A 25223-nucleotide genomic window follows, 5' to 3' on the forward strand; every position below is an offset into this window, starting at 1 on the left:
TTTAACGAAATTTTAAATTGTCACATTGATCTAAATGCTTTTTAAAATTTCCCTGTCGACTGGCGGATAATCCGGGAAATGGGTGTGGCCATGGACCAGCTGGTAAACGGGATCCTTTCGTACTCAATTTATCCTTGTAAAATAGTGTTGTTTTCGTCTATCTCTCTTATATATTAAAATATTCTACCGAAATATTTTAAAACAAAGAATGATGACCACTTTACATTCCTGTCAAGTATAACGGTGTTTCGGATTATGTGTATGTTCTACTCAGTTCGTGTAACAAATTCAATATACATATCATATTGATATCAAACATACCCCCTATGGAATATCTGATATTAAACATTCATTTCACTTGTTATTTGCCTGAAATTAATCTACTGGAAACTTTCTTATCGCTTGCTATGGTATGTTGTGTCGTCTTGGGAGTGAACCAAGACGAAATGAAATTCTGCATTTTCTATCGTAATTGAAGAGGGTTATGTAAGAGAAATATATTGCGTAAGACTTTCCTTCAGAAGAAATAATAAAAAGTGAAAAATACCACTATGGCACGCGTATGCAAAAATAAATGCAAATATGTTAGTTTAAGGAAACCGCTCTCCAAATTTGTCCTATTCTGACAATACATTGCTGTAAATGGAAATGGTTTATTCTAAAGATCAAAGAATTTATATTACAAAGTCTGTAATGATACCAGGAATGTGCCTAAGAGAAGTGAATTGATATATGGATGATTACTTATTTTAGTTGTTTAACAAAGCAATGAAATATAATTTTACCTATGGATTGACTATAGATGGGGGAATGGTTTTTAAGGGAACTTAAGTTGCTGCCTTTGTAAATAAAGATGAATCTTTTGACCCTGGTGCTCCTTGATTTCAGTCTGGAACATTTATTTGCATATGGTTGCTATTTTCTCCTCAACAAAATGCCAAAATTTTATGCCAAAAGTGTTATGTTCCTAACCACTTCCTTATTTATTCGTATACCATGGACAGCAGTCATCATCAGGTATTTCAGGCCTTAGTCAAACATAATTTTGTAATCTTTTTGAATGAGTAATCAATACTTAGTTTACCTTTATTAATGTAATTCACTTTAAAATGTCAATTCACAATGAAATATTCATTTATTGGTTTAGCTTTTACACTTAAAATGGAAATAACCCTGTTGTGAGTGTGTATCTATATAATATGACGAATACTATGCTAGCCTTGCCAGTAAATTGTTGATTGATTGTTACGTTATGTGATGAATTATAAACAGACCATTCTTTCGTGACAAATTTAATATTAATATCAATTTTAACTACCCAAAATAAACATTTGTTTATACTATTTTATATTATTTGCGTACAATCCAAAGGCTTTTTCCTTTCAAATCTATCTGACGAATAAACGTAATGAATTAGAACTAAATGTGGAATGTGCCGTGAGGTGAACTCGACTCGACATATATTCCATGTGATCCTGCATTGTGTTATTGGCAGTTTTCGGTCTTCTGAATACAGTTAGGACTGGTAAATATGAAGTGTGTGTTCTACTTGCAATATCTGTTCATTAATTGAATAATGTTACTGATATAACTAATACATTCTGAAGTCAAACACGTGTTATTCGCAATGAAAGAAACAAGAAGTAGGCTAATAGGAGTAGACAAGTGCGAAGCGAACGGAAACCCTTTTTGGGGGGTCCACAAATCTAAATCTGAAGTTGAATGGATGAAACTCACTTTCGTTTAGTCGTTAAGCTTACATTTATAACGGCAAAACACATTATTACATTAATCATTATAAAGATAAAAGCCTAAAAGCCAGAATATAACATAAATCGTTGAGCGAGAGACCTTGTAAATGATGTTGCACTATCACCAAATGAAGAAGCCATGAAGTCAAGACTGAATTCCACGGTATACGATGTTATCGGTACAAACTACATGTTGTTGTCGGCTGACAATCCTGAACTACCGATTCTTTTTTATTTCTGTACAAAAATATGAAAATACCAGGCAGTAGCTCTCGTTTCACTTTCTTAATTTTCTCTTTTTCGATTTCAAACTGTCGATGGATCTTTAACGTGTAGTCTGTAGCAAACGGGGCCTCTGATTATTGTTCCATCCGAACGACTAGACGCTGTTTCCATGCCCCACTTGCCCGCATCACTGACACGGGGAAACCGGGTTGAAATACCGAAGGTATCATCTCGACCTATACTGCAATTCACCTTCCGGTTAGCAAGCAAGCGTCTAAAACACTGCGCTAAGCCACCGCGGCTCCTACACCCTGTCTGTTGGTTATTGCCATTTGAGAAATCTTGTGTTCGTTAATGCTCTTGGTTTAGATTTAAGATTGTAACTAAAGTGTCAAATGTCCATAAATAAAATATCCGGGAAATTACCTTTAAATTTCTCATTAGAAGCCAATCAATAAATGATTTATGTAATTAAGTATTATATAAGTGAGTAAGTGTATTGTAAGTTTTACATTGTATGTTTTATTAATACCAAATTAATGGTAAAGCTAAAATAAACAGTGTCTGTTGCCGATACAATCAAATTCTACTTGAGTACGGATATCAAACCTAATCGTTCAATACTTTATCATAGCAAACATTATATTGCTTTAAAGGACGTTTTATAAACGCATTAGGAAACCTCTGATATGAATGTGGACTTTGATTTGAATTGGTTAGAAATTATCCAGCCACGTGGAACAAGAGGTGCACATGAGGCATGAACTCTAATAAAAAAAATTTACGCAAGAAAACATGTTTCTTCGGTTTTTTTTTTATCGTAATAAGATCTTTATATTGCTGGACGTCCATCTTCACAAACACATGTATCGAAATCTGAAGAATGAAAACCAAGTCGTTAACAGGTAGTGAGCTATTTCTTATTTGTTATCTTCTCGTCTAAATACTGAAAAATGGAGCAATGCTCTTTAATAGGGTGTTATAATCTATTTTCATAAAGCTTTTTTTAGAACACACCTAATTTGTGTGAGGTTTTAAATTTCACAGTGAAAGTTTAAGTTTTTCTCATTTCACAAATAGTCTCAATATTTTCATTTCATGTGACTTGTCTTAGAATGTCTTCCGGTCTATATAAATGTTTGGTTTGATGATTTTACAGTTGAAACATTTTTCCACATCCATATTTCAGTCTGAAAAATCATTATAAAAGATCATACTTCAAATTATAATTTTTCATCTGGATCGTTTTCAGTAGACTCTGTGGTCGGTAGATGATGTAGCGTCTGTAACCATTTTTCACATCTCAATACTGGTATAGAAACAGTGAGAAACAACCAGCTGAGAGTCTAGACCTTACAATTGCTTTGACATCATTAGATTTAAACACCGGCTTCCACCATTTCAGAGCATAGTGAATCTTATGAAAATCAAACCATCACCTGTGATTTAGGAAACATGCATCAAATGGCATTTCAAAACTTTAAAAAAGAAAAGGGTCTTTTCACTCCAAAGTAGCAAAAGGTTTTCTGATTAAAAGCCCTAATGAGACAAACAAAGTTTTAGCGTATCGTTTTCTGGAACTGAAAAATATTCATTTTATTTCAAATAATATAGAAGTAAATATTTTTTAAAATTTACAAATGTTTACAGGATTATTATATACAATTTCAAAGTCCGGTACCCCTTCTTAACAAAATGATATTTTCTGAATTGTAAAGTAAATGGTCGCAATTCTTTAAACATTTAATGTATTTTATTGATGTTATCTGTCTAGGATCATGAGACTAGGCTAACCATTTTATAACGTAAACTGGTTCCCACTAGATTCGTCGACTCTTCTCAGGAATTGAAAATGAGGTTTCATGAAAGACATACCCTCGTTAATATCTTGTATGCTATTCATAAAGAAGCATCAATGCAATACGACACGACATTATAAACCATATATTGCGTGATCTGAAAGAAATATGCTTTGACAAACTCTGTTTTGATACCCAATGTGTAGGATATGGTTAGAAGTATAAATTGGACGCTAGAGAACTATAAAAGAGGAAAAAATGTCATGCATGCCTTTTTGTTCTGTATTAATTAGAAACTATTCAGTTTGAAATCTTTTGAAACGGTTACACAACCAGTTTAATGTGTCCCGTGGTGATTTGTATTGATGTATTAGCTTTATATTCTCATGAAGTGTTTTATTTCCAATTTTCAAATTAAATTCTACCGTATACTCTCGTCTCTTTGCTTTTGAATTACTCCATTTCTTTGTAACTTCCGGTTTGTGAGTTATTTATGCACGAGAGCGAATTCTTCATGGGGAGCTAAATTAGTCAATAATGAAGTAATCGGATGCGAGGTTTTATGGAGAGTTAAATGATGCTATAATGACAAGCTGTAATGTATAATTTCAAGTCTAGAATTAATAGAATTCCGGTTAGAACTATATAAAGGGTAATATGAGAGAATTCTATTCCTATAAATACTGTTTATTTGTCGTATTATTTAATTATGTTTGAAAGGAAATATATAGGGAAATTGAAAATTCGGCCATTTTATAATTATACAGCACTTTTCTCCGCTAAACGTCTTCGATGTCAAAACGGAAATCTGTTTTGATTGCATTAATGGAAATTGTTCCTACTCACGACAGGAAGAAAACATGCAAATAATAGAACTGTTTGTTTCTAAACAGAAGACAGTCCTTAAATTCACTCTCAAATACAAGTTTTGAAAAAGCCTTAAACTAAAATTGCAAACTTTCATACCGCTTGTTTGGATCATAGAATGTTCGCCTATCTTGACGTCATTCGCAGACAAGTGTCTATTTTGGTATTTCTTAAATAATACACCAGGACCCCAAGGGACACCAGCATACCTAATTGCCATTTTTCATCTATGTTTACTATCCTGTTTTATAATTCACAGATGATTTCTTTAGAAATATGTAGTTAATTTTTACAGAATCCACTCAAATTTCGGGAAATTCTCGATAGGCTTCCATCTTTCTGCTAATTCTTGAGATGGAAGTCTCTCTTCCGTTTTCCTTTCCGTCTTTTATCATGTAGTATGTTGTTTATTACTCGTTTCAGCATTATGCCAAGCAGAATTAGCAACTCGCCTACCAAAGGCTGGGGCCAGCTACATCTATACTTATGCTACATTGGGAGAACTATGTGCCTTTGTTGTAGGATGGAATACATTATTAGAACATATGTTGGGTGCTGCAGTCGCTGCCAAAGCATGGGTGCACTATTTAGATAATATGTTAAATGGAACTATTCAAACGTAAGTAGTCTGATCTTGCATTAATATTCATATTTTGTTTATATAGCTACCAGCTTCACTTGAACGCAAAGCATCAAGTATTTTCTTTGTCTAGTCTTGAGCTCCATGGTTGAGTTCTGCTGCAAATATTATTTTGATTATAGTATTTTCTTTCAGATATATGAGTGAAACCATTACATGGCAACATGAATCGTGGATCCTGGAAGATTCGCCTGATTTTACTGCAGCATTTGTTGTTTTCATTACGTCATTTTTCTTATTGGTAAATGTTAAGGTAAGCACAAACAAATAATCAGACCATTCAGACATAAATTGTCTTTGTTAGCAAAATACCATTATTCCAAAAGTAAGTGTGGCAAACATCGTTAATAATAGAATTGTTAACCACCAGTATTTGACCTTCCGGAATCAAGTCGGATACTGGTCTTTGATGTAAACACGGAAGAAAAGCTAAGACGGTAAATGGCCATTTCATCCTCTTTCGTTCAATACCACTAATGGTCCTTTAGCTTACACAGACTAGGTTCCTTTCAACTTCCGGTTGAAGAACAATATGGCGTCTTGGTAAATATACGAGTTAATAGAAGGCTTAAGGAGTCTTTATTTGCTATTTTAAAAGCCGTATTGTCCACAACAGACATTTGATTAGCATGCTTGTATAAGTGCACATGGTTATGAAAATATCAAAATAATATATGAAATTAAAATGCCCTTATGATCATCCAAGAATTTGTATAAAATACTCGGCGCTTTTTAATGAATGAATGAATGAAAAGATTTGACCAGAAAACCCATATATGAACCAATTCAGAAATATTTAAACCTAACGTATTGAGCACTAGTTAAACAGGAAACATATTTTGTTAGTGAATACAAAAATCTATGTATTTACATGATCACGATTTTCTATTTTCGGATTTCGAAAGAAATGCTATTTGAGAGATTAATACTCTTTGACAAAGTTTCGAAAAATAGAAACTTGAACGGGATTCGAAGAAGACAGAATAATCGAGATATAGATCAAATATTTGATTTATGAATTTTTGGTTAATTAAACGCAATTAGAAAAGATGTTCGGCCAGATGAACCTCCATTAAAGCTGTAATGAGCCTTGAAAACGACTTTCAATATTTCTATTTGATCATATCGATTTTCAAAATAGGGAAGGCGTAGGTAAGTCTGGTAGGATACGGTTGTGGGAGTCTCATTTTGGTTTTTATTAATTTAACCAGAAGAGATGGAAACTATTTGTTATAGTTAATGATTCGCTTTCCGCAATTCATTGGTAGTGGATGTAGCATCGTGCCAATGTGTCCCTGAAATATGCAACACAATATCTACGGCATAGGTTTGCTGACACTGGTAAACGACTGTCTCTCTAGCGTCTGCCCTTTTAATTAATCTTTTAGCGAACCAATATAGTATTTCAATAGCATGCTAATAAAGTAATTGGCGCGAAAAAATATCCATAATTAGCAGATCTTTTTAAAAACCTTTTGAATATTGTCTGCATGACGGCGCCCATTCACTTCCGGATATTTAATGTAAGCTACAAGTTGATGCTCAATCAGGCTTAATGGATGTATTCAATATAAATGAAAAGCTGATGGAATTTTTCGGACTGGTAAAAACTGAAATGAATTCTTAATGAAACCGTTTTTAAATGGGAAATTATTAAATGCGATATAACATAAAATGACTAGAAAGGTTTAATATAAAAATTTGGTAAACGATTATCAGAGATAATATTCTAATTTAATGCATTACCATTATAAGAACCTTTTAGTTTTTTCAATAATTATTCATTCTGATCAATATTTAGATAAATAACGCTTTTATACTACTAACTTTATCTGAGTCATATTAAATATAAGGGGGAAGGAGGCTGAATTGAATTTGATAAATCCACAATCAACTATGACATGCTTTACTCGGAGCAGAACAGACTTTGATCAATACGTCGGTGAGGGATCCTAGACCTCATTCAAAGAAGTCTACCCCCCACCCCCGCCCCAAATTATATCTTGCACATAGATATAATGGGTAGTATTAATGTTTTATAGAATATACTTGGCAAGAAATCGCTGAGTTATAACAGTAAATACATTTCTATTGTGATGACATGAAAAAATATTGTCGACACGGCTTTACTCGGTCTATAAGTGTAAAACATATTCCGCTTAAGTGTTGCTACAAAGTTTTGCCAACTGGTCGTGGTATTTTCTTAACCGAGCTGTTGAATCTTACATAAATACAAGCACATCCCGTGGATTAAAACGGAAACTTTGTTATTAACGACTTGGATTTGACAACCTCTAGGGGAATTTCAACTGAGATACCGGTCATCGATTTTTAGCGTATAATTTATCACTAGGAGAAATGACTAGTGGTCTGACGCCACCTTATATCCAACAATATCTTTAATACAATGGACAGCTCAAATCCCCGAGGAAAATTAAAGCTGTCACTCTGTTGTGTAAATTGAAATATCCAGACAAATTTATAGTCACATGCTTAGAGTGAGAATAGGGTTGAAATTGGTTTATGTGTGAAGATTACGAGCTGGTCCATTATCAGAATGCTCATTTAAACAGAATTGAGAAAGGTCAAACGTGTTCCGTCGATCATTTACCAATAGTTCAATGTTCTTTTTAATTAATCTATGGAACTCGACAAGATGTACTGACTTAATTCGTCCTTTCATGTCTTACTTACAAGTTTTAAGCTTCTAACGAGTGTCTCGTTACACTTTACTGAGTTTTAATTACCGATTGGACTTCTTAATAACAAAATGTACGCAGAACAGAAATGGCAGAGGTTTGGGAATAGAGGCAGTTGAATTTCCCTGCTCCCTGCCATTTATTTACGAATACGAGTATCTTACCAGTTATGGCAGAACTGTTTTTTGTGGAGGTCTGAAATTCTTTGATTGAGGTATGGTGAACATCAAGCCCAATTTAAAAAAAAAATAACATTATGAAGGGTCATTCAGAAAAATCATGTTCCATAAAATACAGATCTAACACTAAAATTATGACATTGATACTGATTGTTTTTATTTGGTAAAGAGAAAAGGTGTTACTTGTGTGCATAAGCAGTTGTTAAACTGGGTCCATTTTTTCAAATGTATTATATTTTGCAGCTATACGCCATCATCATGTTTATCATCGGAGTTTGTAGTTCATTGGTCATGGCTTCGTTTATATGTGTTGGGTTCTTTCATGTACAATCAGATAATTGGACACATCCACCAGGTTTCTTTCCAAATGGATTTGCTGGGGTATGTATTGTATTATCATATGCTGTAAATTTTTACATGGGACGATTTTACAAACACGGCTTTCTTTGTATCTGTTCTTGATTTGACCATGATCAAAAAGATGAGCTCAAATTCTAGGTTTCGATCATTGCATATTGTCGATAGATTATATGTTTTCTATCATTTTAGTATATTTTTCCTTTTTTCAGACAATGACCGGTGCTTCAATTCTAATGTTCGGTTTTTCTGGTATTGATGTAGTGGCCACATCTACTGAGGAGGCAAAGAACGGCACAAAAACCATTTCAACAGCTGTGATTTTAACATTAACTATATCGTTTGTGTTTTACTTCGGTGTGACTGCGGCTTTAACATTAGCCTTTCCGTGGAATCTGTTAGCAAACACTGCTGCTCTAGCCAAAGCCTTTGAAAACAAACATATATTTGCGTCAACGTACGTAGTGGGAGTCGGTGCTATATTCGGGTTAATCAATTCCGTGTACGGATCATTATATTCCATTCCACGTTTAGTTCATTCCATGGGGAAGGACCATCTGTTACCGCAATGGATGGCCAGAATCGGTGATAAAATATCTATTCCAATAGCTCCAGTGTTTATTTTTGGTATACTGACTTCTGTTCTTGCCTGCCTAATAAAATTTGAAAGTGCTATTCAGATGTTTTCCATATCAACAATATTTGGATTCACGTTAAGTGCTTATTGTGTTATTTGCCTTCGATATCAGACGGGATATATCGGGTTATATCGCGAGTATGGTGATCCCAGTGATGGACCTGGTTGCCCGATACATTCTCATCTAAATACACACTTAAATCGTCCACCTCTTTTAGAAATACTAGCAAACGGTGACATGAAAATGCATTATTCGGAATTGAATTCTAGTCGATCAGACGGGTGCTTATATTGTGAAGAATCAGGATTCGAAAGTTCTTCCAAACCATATGGTCATTTGGCCATGTCGTCGGAGGTAACAGAACGGACAGGGTTGTATCACGAGCACCCGTCGTATGATAATACTATAAAGCCTACAACCTCTCAAAATAGTATCAATAGCCTTATTAAAATACCAAGTGATGCTCTTTTGGATCCTAATGATTCCACGTGGCGGACTGCTATGGTGTCCATTGTAGTATTCACTGTTTCTGCAACTCTCATGTGTTCATCGTGTGTTGCACTATCTATTGAGGGCACTTCCGGTACATGGTGGGCTATTACTTTGATCTCCCTTTGTTCGGTGTTTATGGTGACTTCAGCGTTGGTGATAGCCAAACAGCCTCAAAACAAAACAAAGTTATATTTCGGTGTGCCGTATATTCCTCTAGTTCCCTTAATGTGCATCACTTTAAACATGTTTTTATTGTCATCATTGAACGCCCTAGCATGGATACGATTAACATTGTGGTTATTAATAGGTATGTATTAAATTTTATTATGTTTTATCTCATGATATAGGAGCTAATATTAAGTTTTTTTAAATCGTGATATTCTGAAAGGTTACCTGCTATGAAGTAACAGCGTTTAAATTGCATAGTTTCGTATAATGCATTTCATTGATTTAGAAGACTTGATTATTCTATTGATGTATAGTTGTTTAAAGGTACTTGGTGACCATACTGTTCATGTCTTCCTAGCACGCTGTAGATAACAAAATGGGGGATATTCATTGATAAATTTATTCTGATAATTTTAATTGGTTGTTAACGTTAACGTCGGCTTCTTGGTATTTGTGAGTAGTTGTGGTAGGTGGTGGTAGGATCATTTGAATAGTAGATGGTTTGGTAGGTGAGGAATATTCTGATCTGATCAAATGACATGATAGTGAAACTTGCCCCTTGGTAGTATGACGTGAGTTACTCGATCGTCGTCATCTTCCAAAACCCTTGTCATGATGGTAATTATTTCTGAATGGTTGTCGTTTGTTTGAGGTAGTTATAAATTACACATGTTCATTTTTGAATTTTTCTGACAAACTTTGTAATAATCATTATTATTATGGCATTTTCTTGATATAAATCGCTTGAATTATAAAAAAAAATTCAGAAAATGAAAGAAATACAAACTCCAGTTCCCCGGTTGCCTGTCAGTTCCAGCTTGTAATAATCTGCTTTCTTGGCATTAACCGTTAAATATGATGAGCAGGAAGTCTGCATCTGTCAGTACAAATCACAATAATTAAGCTCTACGTTTTTTTCCTACATGTGTCGTTAATAATTACCTGGGTTTTATATATTTTTTTCTGACTTTTTTTTACGACTTTTTGAAGATGAAAAGTCTTTACCTGAATCTGTCATTTTACAGCATTAAGAATCTAAGGTGCATCTCTCTAATGTCATAAAAATTTAAGCTGCAAATGTTTTAATGGGTTTCTCTCTTTTGATATATTATCCAAGGCATTCGTGTTCATTTTGCAGTTATACTTGTAGACAGTTAAAAGATTTTATCTTGTTTAGTTGATATTACTGTGACTTTTCGAAACTGTACCCTATGCGGACTGTTATTATGATATTATCTACATACAAATCCAAAAACAAGTTAAACAATTCCGTTAAACACGAATCTCGTTCAAAGCATGACAAAATCGGGAGCTATGATTGTATAGTAGTAGTCTCCTCAAACGAAAATGCCAATAGGTGTTGCAAAAAGAGTAAGCATGGTCTTCTTCGTGTGTGACATCTGCCACTATGTCAGAAGCAGATTTGTAGTATTTGTAGCGTAGTTCTCCATGACGACTATCAAATTTCCTACATAATTTTGTGCCATGTAACCTGGAACTTCAGCTTATTCAAAAGTTCATCGGCAAATCATCTTCGCTTCATGTACTTAAAATACATATTTCAGCATGATTATTTCACTTGAAACAAACTGCTATAACAATAAAAAATCTTGGATATTTGCTCTTACTTGAATTTATGCTATAGATTTCCTTCTTCAAATAAAACATGAAATAAGAATAAAGTTCGGTGGTGGTTTTTATGTCGTCGATTGGTTACAGTTATGATTGGCTGTCATTTAGCTTAATGGAGACCGGCAAACCATGAAAACGATTTAAGTCTTTTATTGATATCATTTCGAGATATTGATTTTTATGATTTGAACACGTTACATTTGTAAAAGAGAACAGTCTTTAAATTAATTTAAAGGGGCACTCTCTAAATTCGGGGAAATTTTAATCACGACAAAGCAAGATGATCAATATTTTTATTACATGAAAGCTATTTTATAGAAACGCTTCAAATAAACAGAGCTTGTTTTTAATGTGATTTAAAACTACTAATGAAGGAAATAATTAAAAAGAAGTTTTATTCAATAAATGCGTTGACATAGTTGGTAAAATTATATTATTTAGAGCACAACCACGAAATCCAGATTCTTTCATGTGTCTATCGTACATCTCATAACAATTGAACCAAGTCGAATATAACATGAACACAAGGATTTCACAATATGATGTACATGTATGTATCAGTAAAGATTACCAGAAAAAGATTCATTGTTACGAAGTAAGAATAATGTTTTGTCTGTAAGTTACAGGAACTGATGTCGATTAGCTATTAATCACTTTGACCTCCTGTTGTTCCGTAGGTTTCTTCTCCAACTGCTACACAGTAGCGGTGGAGACTTGTTTTATCTTGAGACACATTAGAGGAGAAATGAATCATCAGATTACCAAGTAATGAGTAATCTGATCATTGTTTAAGATAGATTAAAAAATTGTGTCTTCAATAGCATCTATTTTGAGTCGAGGTACAGTGCCGTTTCTATGTATCAACAGGAGTAGGGTTCACAGAATGTTTAGAATGTGGGACAAACCCCAGTCAGCCAAATAAAGGCACCAAAAAAAAACACTGACAACCGACCAATTCGATCCACCTTTGTCCCTCCGGATCACTGACATGTGTTTAGTGGTACCTTTGTAGTGATTCAAACCTAGTTTCCATTTTTGAGAACATTTCTAACCAAAATGTACAACCTAAACATTTGCATGAAGATAAAACTATGGAAAGTGTAAATTTGATCAATGTAAATGGAAATGTCATTATGCGTTTATTGAAAGGAAGATTTGTGAAGTGCAAATAATTCACTATATTCAATATAGAATTAACTTGCAAAAAGACAGTAAAATTAATTATTTCTTTCAATCCCAATATGTCGCTCTATTTGATTTGTCTCCTACTGTTCATTCGCAATAGATAAAGACTCGATGAGAAAAAGAGATTAATGACTAAATTAATTCTAAGAAATAAAATGAAAATGTCAAATAAAGAAATAGAGACATTACTTTATCGTTCTTACTGGTCGTTTATTTGGTTTCTGTTCAAATGGAATTCAGGGCGGTGGATGAGACATTCAACCTGCTACCTATTTAATATTGTTTTCACAGATTTACAGCTATGTTACCAGTAACGCTTTATCAAGGAGCGTGTTTTCAAAAGACATATCTTAGTATTGACAGAAATATCATCTCCATAATTGACGGCTTCAATAATTGTGATACAATCGTCATTATATTTATCATCGCATATTCTTATCTTGTTGAGAAAATTTCTTTTAACTCCTTTTTAGTGTCAAAATAGAAATGTGGAATTTTGATGAAATTTGGTATACATGTTTATAATTATGTGACCGAGACCGTCTGTGAGGTATTGCCCTTATCTATAAGCAATCTTTTACGATTTGATGCTTTAATGCAATAGTGATTTGATAATTTGGTGTATTTTGATTATTGCTATTATTATTAAAACAAAAAAACACACGTTATAAATATTTTTAAACGAGGGATGGCATGGCATATTCATCCATGTAGATGGGTGTTATATTTTTTTGATTCAAGATAGAGGTACAGAGTGAAAGCTTATGCATATATAGCAACTAACAGCTGCCCCAGTGGGCACATGGTACTTTGCCACGCAAGTTATCTTTAAAGATTTCTGTGTAAATTGGAAGTAGTTTTTCAATACTGTTTCTTTTCTGGCCGTAATTATTTTACTTCTTGTGAAGTTTTCTTCCATCGAATCTTAGTAATTGATTAGACCAGCTTGATGCCTATCAACTTTTTACCAATATGGATAATCTGGGCTTTATTTCAGTCGGAAATTACTTTATTACACAAAAGTCAATACGTCGGATATTTTCTGAAGTCAGTAGACGAAATGAATCATTATATTAATCCTCTAAATCCAACTTTATCTTTATCTTAAAGGACGCCATTCAAGAAATCGGTTGTCCTATTTGAAAAACATTCTGACATTTTAGCAAAATACGTATCTAATGCTATAACAACTCATGTTCCATTAGCAACAGTATACGACGTGTTTCACATTGCTTTCACAATCCCGTATTCTCGGACTAATAACCTTCTCCAATTAAAGACCAAACGCGACCATTCAATTTATCCGTCCAGAAATCTCATAGCATTTGGAGTATGGAAAATGCTAAAAAGTCTCGTTATTCAGTTATTTTTGAAAGAATCTAATTTGTCTAGTAGTAGGTTACCTACCAATCAAATTTAATCATGAGAATATTAGATTGTTAAAGCAACGGTTAGATGTGATAAACATTAATTGAGAATTATATTGAAATTCATCTTTTACAATAAATAAATGGTCAATGCTGGCATTTTTAGTATTGTAATTATTAGAACTTATTCCTTCAGACATCGTTAAAGAGATAAGCATACTGTTACATTGTCTGATGTAGAGTTAAATTCGAGCCAACCTACTGTGAGTCATGTCTTTGCTGATTCTATAATGCCTCCGTTTCGGAAATTGCTAGATTTCTTTGATTTTTTTTTAATGCTTCGTACCCTGTCGACCCAATCACCGGAACACACCGCGTATTTCCTTTATAAACACTTTGATATCAACTACGGAAATGAAATCATTGAATTTAGACTACATCATAGCAGATCCAGCAATTTTACATTGATATGCTTTTCTTTCCTTGGCTATGCCTTCCAATTCATCTGAAGTCAAAATGTTAAATATTCCAGTTGTCTTGTTAACTATAAAAATCATGCATATATCCACGTTTTAAGTTCGAGCTGATCTCAAACCAAAGAGAAAATAAATAGAAATATGCAATAACAATGCCTGTTAATGTGCCTGTGTGAGAAACTATCTGAATTTGAAGGAAAGTCATTCCGAAATAGTAAACTTGTAAATCATCCGTAAGACGATGTAGCATATTCATTTCAGAGCAACAAATGGATGAATTAAGCATCTAATTTTTGTTTTGGGTCTTTAAAATCACCCTCACTAAAACACTAAACCTTGTGCGTTAAAAGTCTGTACGTTTTAATGGTGCTACAGGCTTTGTAAATTATATTCCATCACTAAACCTTATTTTGTCTAAAAAAAAAAACAGTCGTGTTATCAAGTAAGGAAGCTTTTGAAGCTGGAATTGACATATAACATTTCTATTTAAGTAGTCGAGTAGAAATTATACAAGTTAGAGATTGATTCGGTGGAAAATTTGTGGAAGAAATCGAAACATTAAAATAACCATCAATCTTATAGAATCAATAACTTTTCACATACCAAGTTTCTAGACTCAAGGGAACCAAAGTAACAAATTGCTTCAGAAAACACAAAAACTTTGCGTATAAGCCATTTATGAATATTTTAAAACAGGTGAGTAAACCATAGATATGAGGTGAGTTTTCAGCTGCATAGCTCTGCATAAATGCTAGTATAGGCCTAATGACTAGTAACCAGTATATATATATATTTCAATCTAATGCCAAAATGATTCTATTCCGTGTTTTCATGCCTTGAAAATATCAGTAAATATTTATTAACTTTGTCGGTGTCATTAATCTACTTGTACATCTCATCAGAATTTATGATGAAATCTGGACTTTAAAGTTTTCAGTAAATTGTCAACCTATTGAAGGTTATAACGTCCTAGCATCAGTCACGTGTATTAAATGAACTCTAACACTACATTTATTATCCAATACACTATTGATAAAAGTTAATTTGAAATGGATGAAAAATTGATTTGACTATTTGAAGCGATATTTAAAGGGAAATATCATATATTATTTAACTGTGTAAATAATTAGATTTCAACTGACGTATTCGGTAATCAAAAGATGCCGTGATCATACGACTACCATTAAAGTCATTGGATGCTAAAAGTATGATCTGCAACAGATCTTATTCAACAAAACTATAGCTTTTGACGGGAGTGCCGGTCTACCGAGGTCTCAACTCTTCGGATGTAGACAAACAGGGTAGCCAGGCCCGTAATTACAGAGGGAAGCCCCCATCCCCCCCTCTCGAAAAAATGGATTACCCACAGAAAAAATGTTGACAACCGCCCACATGCAACTAAACACCATACGCCATTACCCTTTTGCACATATTGTTGGCTCCTCCGAACAATCAAGTCCGGTTACGGGCATGAGGGTAGCTGTATACAAGCTCTCTCGGTCATGAAGCGATTTGACGACTATGTCTCTTAAAAGTTTCGTATAAAAAGAACACTTAGAACAGAAAAAAATTGAGATTTTTAAGCATGTTTTGTAGAGCAATCGGCGGTAAGTAGATGAAGTGATGTGAATGTTAACATAAAAACTTCAATAAAACTAGAAATCAACGGAAAATCTAATGGATTTTTGATGCCAACATTTCCAACCGATGGCTTAGTTGAGATAAGGTTTTATTGGCTACAGGATCAATTTTATATTCTAGTGTTCTAATGCACTGTCTTCAATATACGAGGATGGATATACTATATTGGTTAGAAAACATGTACATGTATATACAAAGGCTGGGGAAATAGAGTGGGATTTAGTGGTGCTTTTTTTAATTGAGGGAAACGAAATATTTTATTTTGTGTATGTCAGAATACACACTGAAGCCTCATTATTGATTATTGACATATTGACTTTGTAAATCCTTAGAAATGAAGGAGAGTTTTGAGTCCTTATCTCAAGGTTAAAGTGACCACTGGGGGACTGCCAGCAGCAGTATTCATCTTTATAATTGTAAACAAATCTTCAATGTGTACATCTGGTCCAACCGGGTTCCTTGTCTATTTCCCTATCCGAATAACTTAAGCGCAGTTATAGCATGTCGCAACTAAATCACTGGCCGTTGAAACGTCCGGAAGCATTCAAACTAGAATCGATTTCAGCAGGGATCTTGATCGCTCAGCCACAGCGATTTTTGCAAAAAAGGTTAACCTATTAGATTGATTCGATGCTATTGTTATCGAAATCATATCAAAATGTTCGATCTTTCCATTGGGCTCATGAAAGAAATATATTGGTATATATACTAATATATACACTGCCCTGCAAGATATTCCGTCTTTGATTTCAGTAGAAGGAAGTGCTTGGGGTCTAAGCCCCTGTTAATTTGAAGAACTAACAAGGTTCTGAACCAGACATGTAAAGATGCGAGGATAATATGGAATTTTACTCTCTAATTATCGCCTTGAATATCTTTTTTACTGGAACGTAATGTGGAATGAAGTCTAGACTGTCATAAATATACTTATTAACAGTAATCAGGGTCAGATTCAATACCATGTGTTCTATCTTCGGTTTTTTTCTCACAAGATTCTCACAATATGTTCAGCTTTCGGCCAATCAAGCTTTGTAAACGCCTGTCAGTTCCATAGTTTGCAAAGCTTGATAAAGCAAAAGAACTTGTTGATAGAATTGGTTTCAGAGAACTAATTCTTCAAAGGATGATTGTAGATGACGAATATTATAATCAAGGTTCTCTCAATATGTCAAGCTTTCCGACAATCAAACTGTGTTAAAAATCTGTAAATTTCATAGTTTGCATTTCTTACGTAACAGAACTGGTTGATAGAATTGACTTTCAAAGGATTGTTACAGACAGTGTCATCTAATGGTTTAACCAACTATCAGACGACAGAGTTGTATTTTGATTGTCTGCCATTGAAAGAAAAATCTAATATCTATACCTTTTTCATGAATATGCTCATCATAATATCTGTTGGTTGAATTATATTGTCCTGAATGTTCGAATGTGATTGTACAATTATTCTGCCAAGAAACCACATTCGTCGACCAGTCAGTTAGCAATGCTTAAGGACGCAATAAAGATTGCAGTTTTAATGAAAATAATTATATGAATTATTTTCATATAATTTCGTTGACGGGTTTGTGAATTATGGCCTTTAACATAGCCCGAAAAAGTAAAATTCGGTAATGGTTTGTAGATTATAAATTATATCTTGTCTATTTCAGGTTTAGTTATATATATGGTGTATGGAGTTAGAAAGAGTAATGAAAGACTACTTGATGATCAAGAGGTTGTTCTTTATGATATCAGCAATCCTACTTATTGCTCCTCTTGATTGGTGTTGATTTGATCATCGCAGACAATCAAGATTTGATGGGATACCATACAATACAATATGGATCATGGTGTAAATTGTTGAAACAACAAGATTTTACTCTTGTTTTGAAGTCAGTTTTGGTCAGTTTACATGGTATAAAACTCACAAGACATATAATTAAGTATAGAAAAATGGTATATATTGCACCACACAAAATATTGAAATTTTATTTGAAACAATGTAACCTCAGAAAAATCCTGTTTGTTAAGACAATATAGTGCATATCACGTTTTACCATAAATGGTCAAATTTCCTTTACTGTCATCATTTCAACCGGATTTTATCCTCATAAGATAACGTTCTATTTCGTTCGTTCATTTTCAAGACAGTGGTGTTACATTAATGTACATAGTATGTATAAATTTTAATAAAATGTTTTTAATTTAAAACCTTGAAAATCTCGTTAATTTAAAAAAAAAGTTTAATTTATTCAAATATGTTCATATATGTAAAGGGTATCAAATTATGTGTTGGTCCCATATATTCTAAACGGGTAGATGGAACAGCTTCCAACCTTCCATCATCAAAAATATGTAACCTTCAGGCAATTGTTACATAGTAATACCCCTCCCTCTTTAAGTTACATTATTTTATCGCATCTTCTGAATTTGATGCGATTTCCGTTAACGTTGTCCTGACTAACAAAATGTCCACACAGTATGTATTACAACGTTGCCCTTACATCACAAATGAGTTGCACTTAAAAGAAACAAAAAAAAACGTCATACGCTATTTCATTTCTGATGTACCACAAAGATATATTACTTTCTAACGAACGCCATTGACCATTGTCGATTCTTGGCAACAAAAATACAGCGATAGAGCTGTAAAAAGCTGTCCAAATTGATGGAGCTTTTTGTATTAAAACAACTAGTGTAAGGGGAGATAACGTTCTGAAACAAATTGGACAACAGCCACACTGTCGGCTACAACGCTCGCTATGTCAGTTGTAGATGTTACACGAAATGAATGATGACTACAGTGTACATTTTAAAACGTTGCATAAGCAGTTTTACGTGTACGATTTTGTGTACCAACCTCCTTTAGAGTACTTCTAACTTATACAAAACTTAGCCATAACGTATTCGTCGAAATTCAACGTATTCTTCAAACGTTGGCATATGTACAAATCGCTATGGTGTCACAGAAACTTAAGGAAAACTGGTATGTTAGTTGTTATATATTCAAACATATCGATAGTTGCGCCGCCTTACCTTGGCTTAATCCTCTTGGTTTGACAGAGCCTTAACTAATCAAATAACCAGTTGTAGTCTCAAAAAGGCATTTATCTATTTCGAACCGATGTGGTGTTATTTCGGTATATCATTCCAGGTATCAACATTATAAGTAAGTAAGCGAAACTTCTACGATCCAATTTTAATTCCACCTTATAAGACGTATGGTAGACCTGGTACATGTGGGCGTATCATAATACATATAACTAATTACTGTTTTGGCACTTTCGAGGGTAATTTTTTATCAGTCTGAAAAATGTACCGGTGGTCTTTAATTCACGAAGACAGTAGTCCGTGGTCTATTCTCCACTTCATAGAGTGGGCGTGGTTTACAGAGATAAGAAATGATACATGTATATAGATTTAATGATAACGATAAGTATGAATATTGTTTCGCAGACATTTTCCCCAAGAGAGGATAACCACTACACATCAAGTAAGTATAAATTTAAGCTTAAACCAGAACAACGTGTTGTTACAGCCGTTTTTTTTTCGAGTTGTGGCTCAATCTCGACTCTTGATCAAGATAGCCATGGTGGTCTTGGAAAGACTTCGTGTTCATGAACACTCCTCTCTATAAGAAATGTTAACCGAAAAAGATGCCAATTTGTCTAAAAATTGCACTTTGTTGATTCAAATTCAATGATACTGATTGATTATGTTGGCTTTTGAAGACAATGTGTGCGTTTGTCTGCAGTTCTCAATTCCTGAGAATTCGACAGAATAACAAAATCATTTCAGGTTTCATACCAAACCTCTTTTGTGAGATATCAAAGAAAATTCGAAGATGTCGGATATCTGTGAGAAACTGTCCATCCGAGAAGCCGGCTCTTCAGATTATGATGAGATCATGAAAATTGGTGAATTTCTATATGGTTTTGATTTCGTAGCCAGTATGTACCATCAGTATTTAACGTGGTATCATTGTTATGTTGGTATTATAGAAGGACAGATCGTAAGTTAAACCGTTTAAAACGCACTATAGGAACAAAATGCTTGCATTGAATACTTTTTCATGGTCATGTTTTTAAACGCTCATCTCCTCACTTCTCAGATTCTTTCTAATGAAAATCCGATATGAAATTTTATTCATGTCCTACTTTTTCTGTCCCTAATCGGGTTAATAAGACTACAAAGTTAGCCATTTATAGCCTAAAATATTTCGATCTCCAACTATACACATGGCTACATGAGCCTATGTTAATTGTCCCTTCCGAGTGAACGGACTAATGGTGTGTCATAATCTTCCATATAAATTGAGTGGGATTCGAATTCGTTAGTTAGTGAGCTTGCTAAATACTCGTCTTCAATTTAAACTTTCAGATTGCATTTAACGCCGGAAAGATAGTTGATGGTGGCAAAACTATGATAACGAGTGGTGCAAGGGTCAAGGCCAAACTTCAAGGTCAAGGTATTATGGGACAGATAATAAAACATATCGTCAAGAAACTTCGCCATATTTCCCCTGAGTTAGAATACGACTGTTTAACAGCGACTTCAGAAACGACTTCAGAACACGAAGACAAAATTTTGAGGAATTATAAATATATTCTAAAACAGGTGCGTTTTGATTAAATTTAATGGACTAAAACACCATCAATTTCATTTCTAAAGAGCACTCTGAAATCAGCATTATATAGTTTACTGGAAGCACAATGTATTCTCGGGTACCACGTAATCCTATTATCTGACATTACAGAATTTATTTATTTTTAAATTATTTTTCAGATCAATTGTGATATTTGTTGTAAAAGAACAGATTTTAATACAGACAAAATAAATCCAAACATTGGAAATGACATTCAAGAGATTAGGTACAACAGACTGAAAGAAATCTTTTACTCACCAACTTCACAATGGATGTTTCCAGACCATCGCATCGTAGCAGACTGGAGTTCCTATCGATTGTTGGAGGAAAATATCCCATCTCTGCTGGAAAGATTCGGTTTCTGGGAATCGGGGCATCTACAGTCTACAGTTATTTCGGTAGCGGAGACGTATGTTGTTAAAGATAGACTTAATTATTGTCTAAATTTCTACGGAAGTGATTCTATGGAAATTCGAAATCATATAGCATTCCACATACAAAGAATCCCAGAATTCGTTACAACGAAGTGTGATGACATTATGCTATCTATGTTATTTCCCGAATACGTACAAAATCCTGGTCAGTATTACGAACTGTTTAAGTCCAATTGCAACGATAAGGCGGGTCAATACGCTGGCGAATTGAGATTGTATGAGAGACAACTATAGCCATGTGCTTTAATTTCATTTCTATTAAGGCTATTCTAAGTCTTGGGTGGACGTTTGCGTTATATCAGTGTCATATAACATGCATCAATGACCAGAATTATCATACTGTATACAACTCACTTACATCAACGGTATATTATGTACTATTCTTTTTATTATTATAAACAACTGTTAATGGTATTATGGCCCGTAGTAACGCCCCCCAAAAAATTCCCCAAAAAAACGTCCTAGTATGTAACTAAACATCTCACGGCGAAATCATCGAGTGCACGACTGTGAGTGTAGAGTAGGGGTCTAGCCTGAGGTTGGTATCCACCTTTATTGAGTAGTGAATCAATATAATTTTCATTGTGCTCACAAAAGAGACAGACCTAGCACACATAATAATTTCGTCGGTATCAAAACAATAGTTTCGTATTAGGGGGAAATAAGACCAATACGAAGTAATAAGGACACTTAAAGTTATCACCAATGAAATAGAAGTAAGACCAGACCAAAACGATTTTGGGGCCTATATTATAGACCCCAAAAAACATATGTTTACGAAGCAATCAAAGCTTGGATTTTGACAGCCTTTCGATCTGTGTTTTGCAAGCTAAATGAGCTTTAAAGAATGTAATGTGTATAATACTACACAGTTTACATACATGGGTGATTTGAATTATATTCTGCTTATAAACAATTGTGATTAAGTTATTTATTAATTTTTTTGTTATTCGAAAAAGTGATAGCAACAGTTCGCTGCTCCAGGAAATCTTAGTTGAATAGTTCACACCTTCCTGCAACCGACCACCCTCACTCCTCCATTACCCCTTCCGAATATATCACTTTAACTTGAATGGTATATGAAAGGAAAGCATTATGATCGGTTAAGTCTTTCTAGAATTGCAGGTACAGATAAAAGCTAAGTATACACTAGACATCAGTAAGAAACCTGTTCTGCATAGGTTTGGTAATATTGATAGTATTCAATTCAAGTGAAGAGTTATTCCCCTTAACAAAGAATTTTAAAGGTTATGACTGGCCACGAAGCCTATCCTCTGTCACATCCCTAGAATTATGGTCTTCACATTTCACGTGTGCTCTACGTTTTTCAATAAACCGCCAAGCCAACAACATTTAACTCAAACGAGTTTTCTCACATCAACAGATCGGATCATCAATTTTCTGATCATGTACAGTAGGTGTAATATGGGATTTTGTGTTGTGCAACATGGCGATAAGCTCCAGCTTCAAAATAGCAAGCACAGTGTAGTGAAAAAGTCTGTGAATGAAGGAGTGATGAAAGGTTTAATTGATAAAAATGTTCGTAATCTTGAATGGGTAACTAAGATTATCCGACCAACTCAGCATTGGACTTTTGGTTCAGCTGACATTATAATTTTGTTTTAAAAGCGAAAAGTCAGTTAACAATTTTTATTTATAATATTATATATATATATATATATAAAATATCACAGTATGACTGGTTACATGTCTCTACTTTAGATTAATAAGTAACAAGCTTCCTTTCCTTCAGAAGACACCATTTTAACATTTGAGTCTAACCTCTTGCATAGTAATATTAAAGAATAGAGAGAAAGCAGTTTTCTTATTGCCCATGTTGGAAATATATATACAAGTACATTATGTGGTTATTACTTAACTAGGACTAACGAGCAGAGTTATTTATGCGCTTTGGGTTCCATCAAAACATCACGACCAGTACATTATGTTCGAGTATATAAAATGTAAGGCATTCGGAGGGTGTGACTAACCATCACTATGAGCGCATGCAGAAAGTGTGAAAGTGTGTATTGTTTATTTTTAAATCTTCCTGTATTAGTTTGGTAGTTTGGTAGTTCGGTTGTTCGGTTTATTCTTTGACCATAATATCCGGATAGCCAGATGTGTATAAACATATTTGCCTTCTATAAACTCCAACGTGCGTACACTAGACGATCTCATACATGTTTAATGTGTACTGGTATTATTATTTCTAACGGGTTTGGCATGCGGCATCCATAAAGGCATCGGTTTCACCACTGTTTTGAGATTTCTATCACTACCATCCTTTTCTGAGCGTGGTGTACTACCGTTAGTATCTGAGTGTGCTCCTCCATGTACAGGGAATGCTTTCTTGGTGCTAACATTCTTATGATATTCGTGCAACTGAAACAATAATTTCAGACCTTTTTAGTCGAATGTATTAATGATTGGTATTACACAAACATAAACGTATGAGAGTGGTGCTTTATAACACTCTCTGATAAACAGGTGAATATATCAATAAAAAGCTCTTATTAAGAGCAATTTAAAAGAAAATATACAAGCCTCGTATTTGAAGACTAGTGGAGACGGGGTGCAGGGGACATTGAATCCCCATATTGTATAAGACACGCTTCATTTCTAGGATATTTCAAGGTATGAATGTTATATGATTTTGCCAAAAAAACACGCGTAATGTCCATATTACATTACATTTCCCCAAGGCGCTTTCATACTGCTCAACCCCGTCAGTTGCAAGCCCTCATTTACTCTGCCCCTATTTGTACCCTCAGTTCCACTAGAATAGCGCCGCAATGGATTATTATCAATTCGCCTGTTTTGTGAGTTTGCTCACTTCATACCTAAAGTTGCCGATATCTTCAACAATAGTCAACAAATAAACTATTGTCACTATGTAGTAGATAGGATGATATTCATTCTAAAAATAACAGAATAGTTGAAATATATTACCTCATATGGTTTAACAGGAACTAGGATTAAACCATCATGAGTAGTATAAACTCCATTAGGTTCTTCAACATGATTTACCTCTGTTCCATGCATTGTTGTAGTCGTGTGTTTTGTTACCACGTCTTGTTTTTTGCGAACCGAATTTGAATTATGTATGATGTTACTTTCATATGTAGAAGAGTTCTCCCCCCTACGACCACATGGGCAACAGGAAGTTGAACGTGCAGCACCACCACCTTCTGGGTAAATGGCGGCTCCAGCAGCACGACTGAAAAAATGGACTATCTCGTACTAATAATAGTATCATTATCCTTCAACATCGGACAAAGACCTCGTATTTCAGGCTATTCTAAATCGTTATGAGAAAAAAAATTCAAATTTAATAATCTGTATTGTAGTCGGATATACGAACGGTAGTAAGTGTGGATAACAATTTCCGTCTGCCAACAAATCCTTTCTGAAGAATGAATCTTTGTAGATGGATAACCATTCTTATTTTCGTTTCAGTTACCTTATTTTTATTTGTCTAGTTTCTTTGCATGAGTTTGGGGAAAAAGTCTCTACTTACCAGCAGCAATGGTAAATTGTACAAGCTATACAGGACAGAACCAGTAGTGACATCAACACCCCCAAAAGGTACATTAACCAATCAGGTGCTTGGAAGAGAATTCAAGGCATATTATAAAAGGTATAATGGTTATCAATATCATTCTTGTGTGTACTGATTTTGATATTGTCTACCAGTTACCTCATCCGATTCATTTATTTGTAAGTTGATCAAACGTTAATTAAATGGTACATGACATCATATAATGTTTTAAATTTCCCAACGAGTTGGTAAAATTTAAGATTTTTGTGACAAATCAACAAAATTTATTTTCCAACATTGCTAATATTTACTTACCAAACTGTGCATAAATTGTGTTCTTTAAGTCAATAGGAGTACATGTTGGTGGAGATCCCCAACCGGAAGTGGTTGAGCAACTAATGCTTTTAGTTCCTGACATTTTGAAACCACTGAGACAGGAATATTCTGCTGTGGTATTGGTGCTAGTGACCACTCCATTATTAACAACTGGTGGAGTAGAACAACT

The 25223-nt window shown here is 34.2% G+C and overlaps 2 protein-coding genes across 2 annotated transcripts; one reads left to right on the forward strand and one right to left on the reverse strand.

The window, feature by feature from the left end:
• Positions 1-19942: 19942 nt before the first annotated feature.
• On the forward strand, positions 19943-21411 carry LOTGIDRAFT_171335 (hypothetical protein; the record flags this gene model as incomplete). The annotated part of the gene is made up of 3 exons (XM_009047523.1): positions 19943-20110; positions 20479-20715; positions 20884-21411. The coding sequence occupies 3 exons, from the start codon at positions 19943-19945 to the stop codon at positions 21409-21411; spliced, it is 933 nt and encodes a 310-aa protein (XP_009045771.1).
• A 1953-nt stretch (positions 21412-23364) lies between these two features.
• LOTGIDRAFT_171336 (hypothetical protein) lies at positions 23365-25136 on the reverse strand (the record flags this gene model as incomplete). Its single annotated transcript, XM_009047524.1, has 4 exons — positions 23365-23562; positions 24130-24397; positions 24698-24785; positions 25034-25136. The coding sequence occupies 4 exons, from the start codon at positions 25134-25136 to the stop codon at positions 23365-23367; spliced, it is 657 nt and encodes a 218-aa protein (XP_009045772.1).
• Positions 25137-25223: the final 87 nt, after the last annotated feature.

Source organism: Lottia gigantea (genome assembly GCF_000327385.1).
Source record: "Lottia gigantea unplaced genomic scaffold LOTGIsca_113, whole genome shotgun sequence".
Classification (NCBI taxonomy): Eukaryota; Metazoa; Mollusca; class Gastropoda; family Lottiidae; genus Lottia; species Lottia gigantea.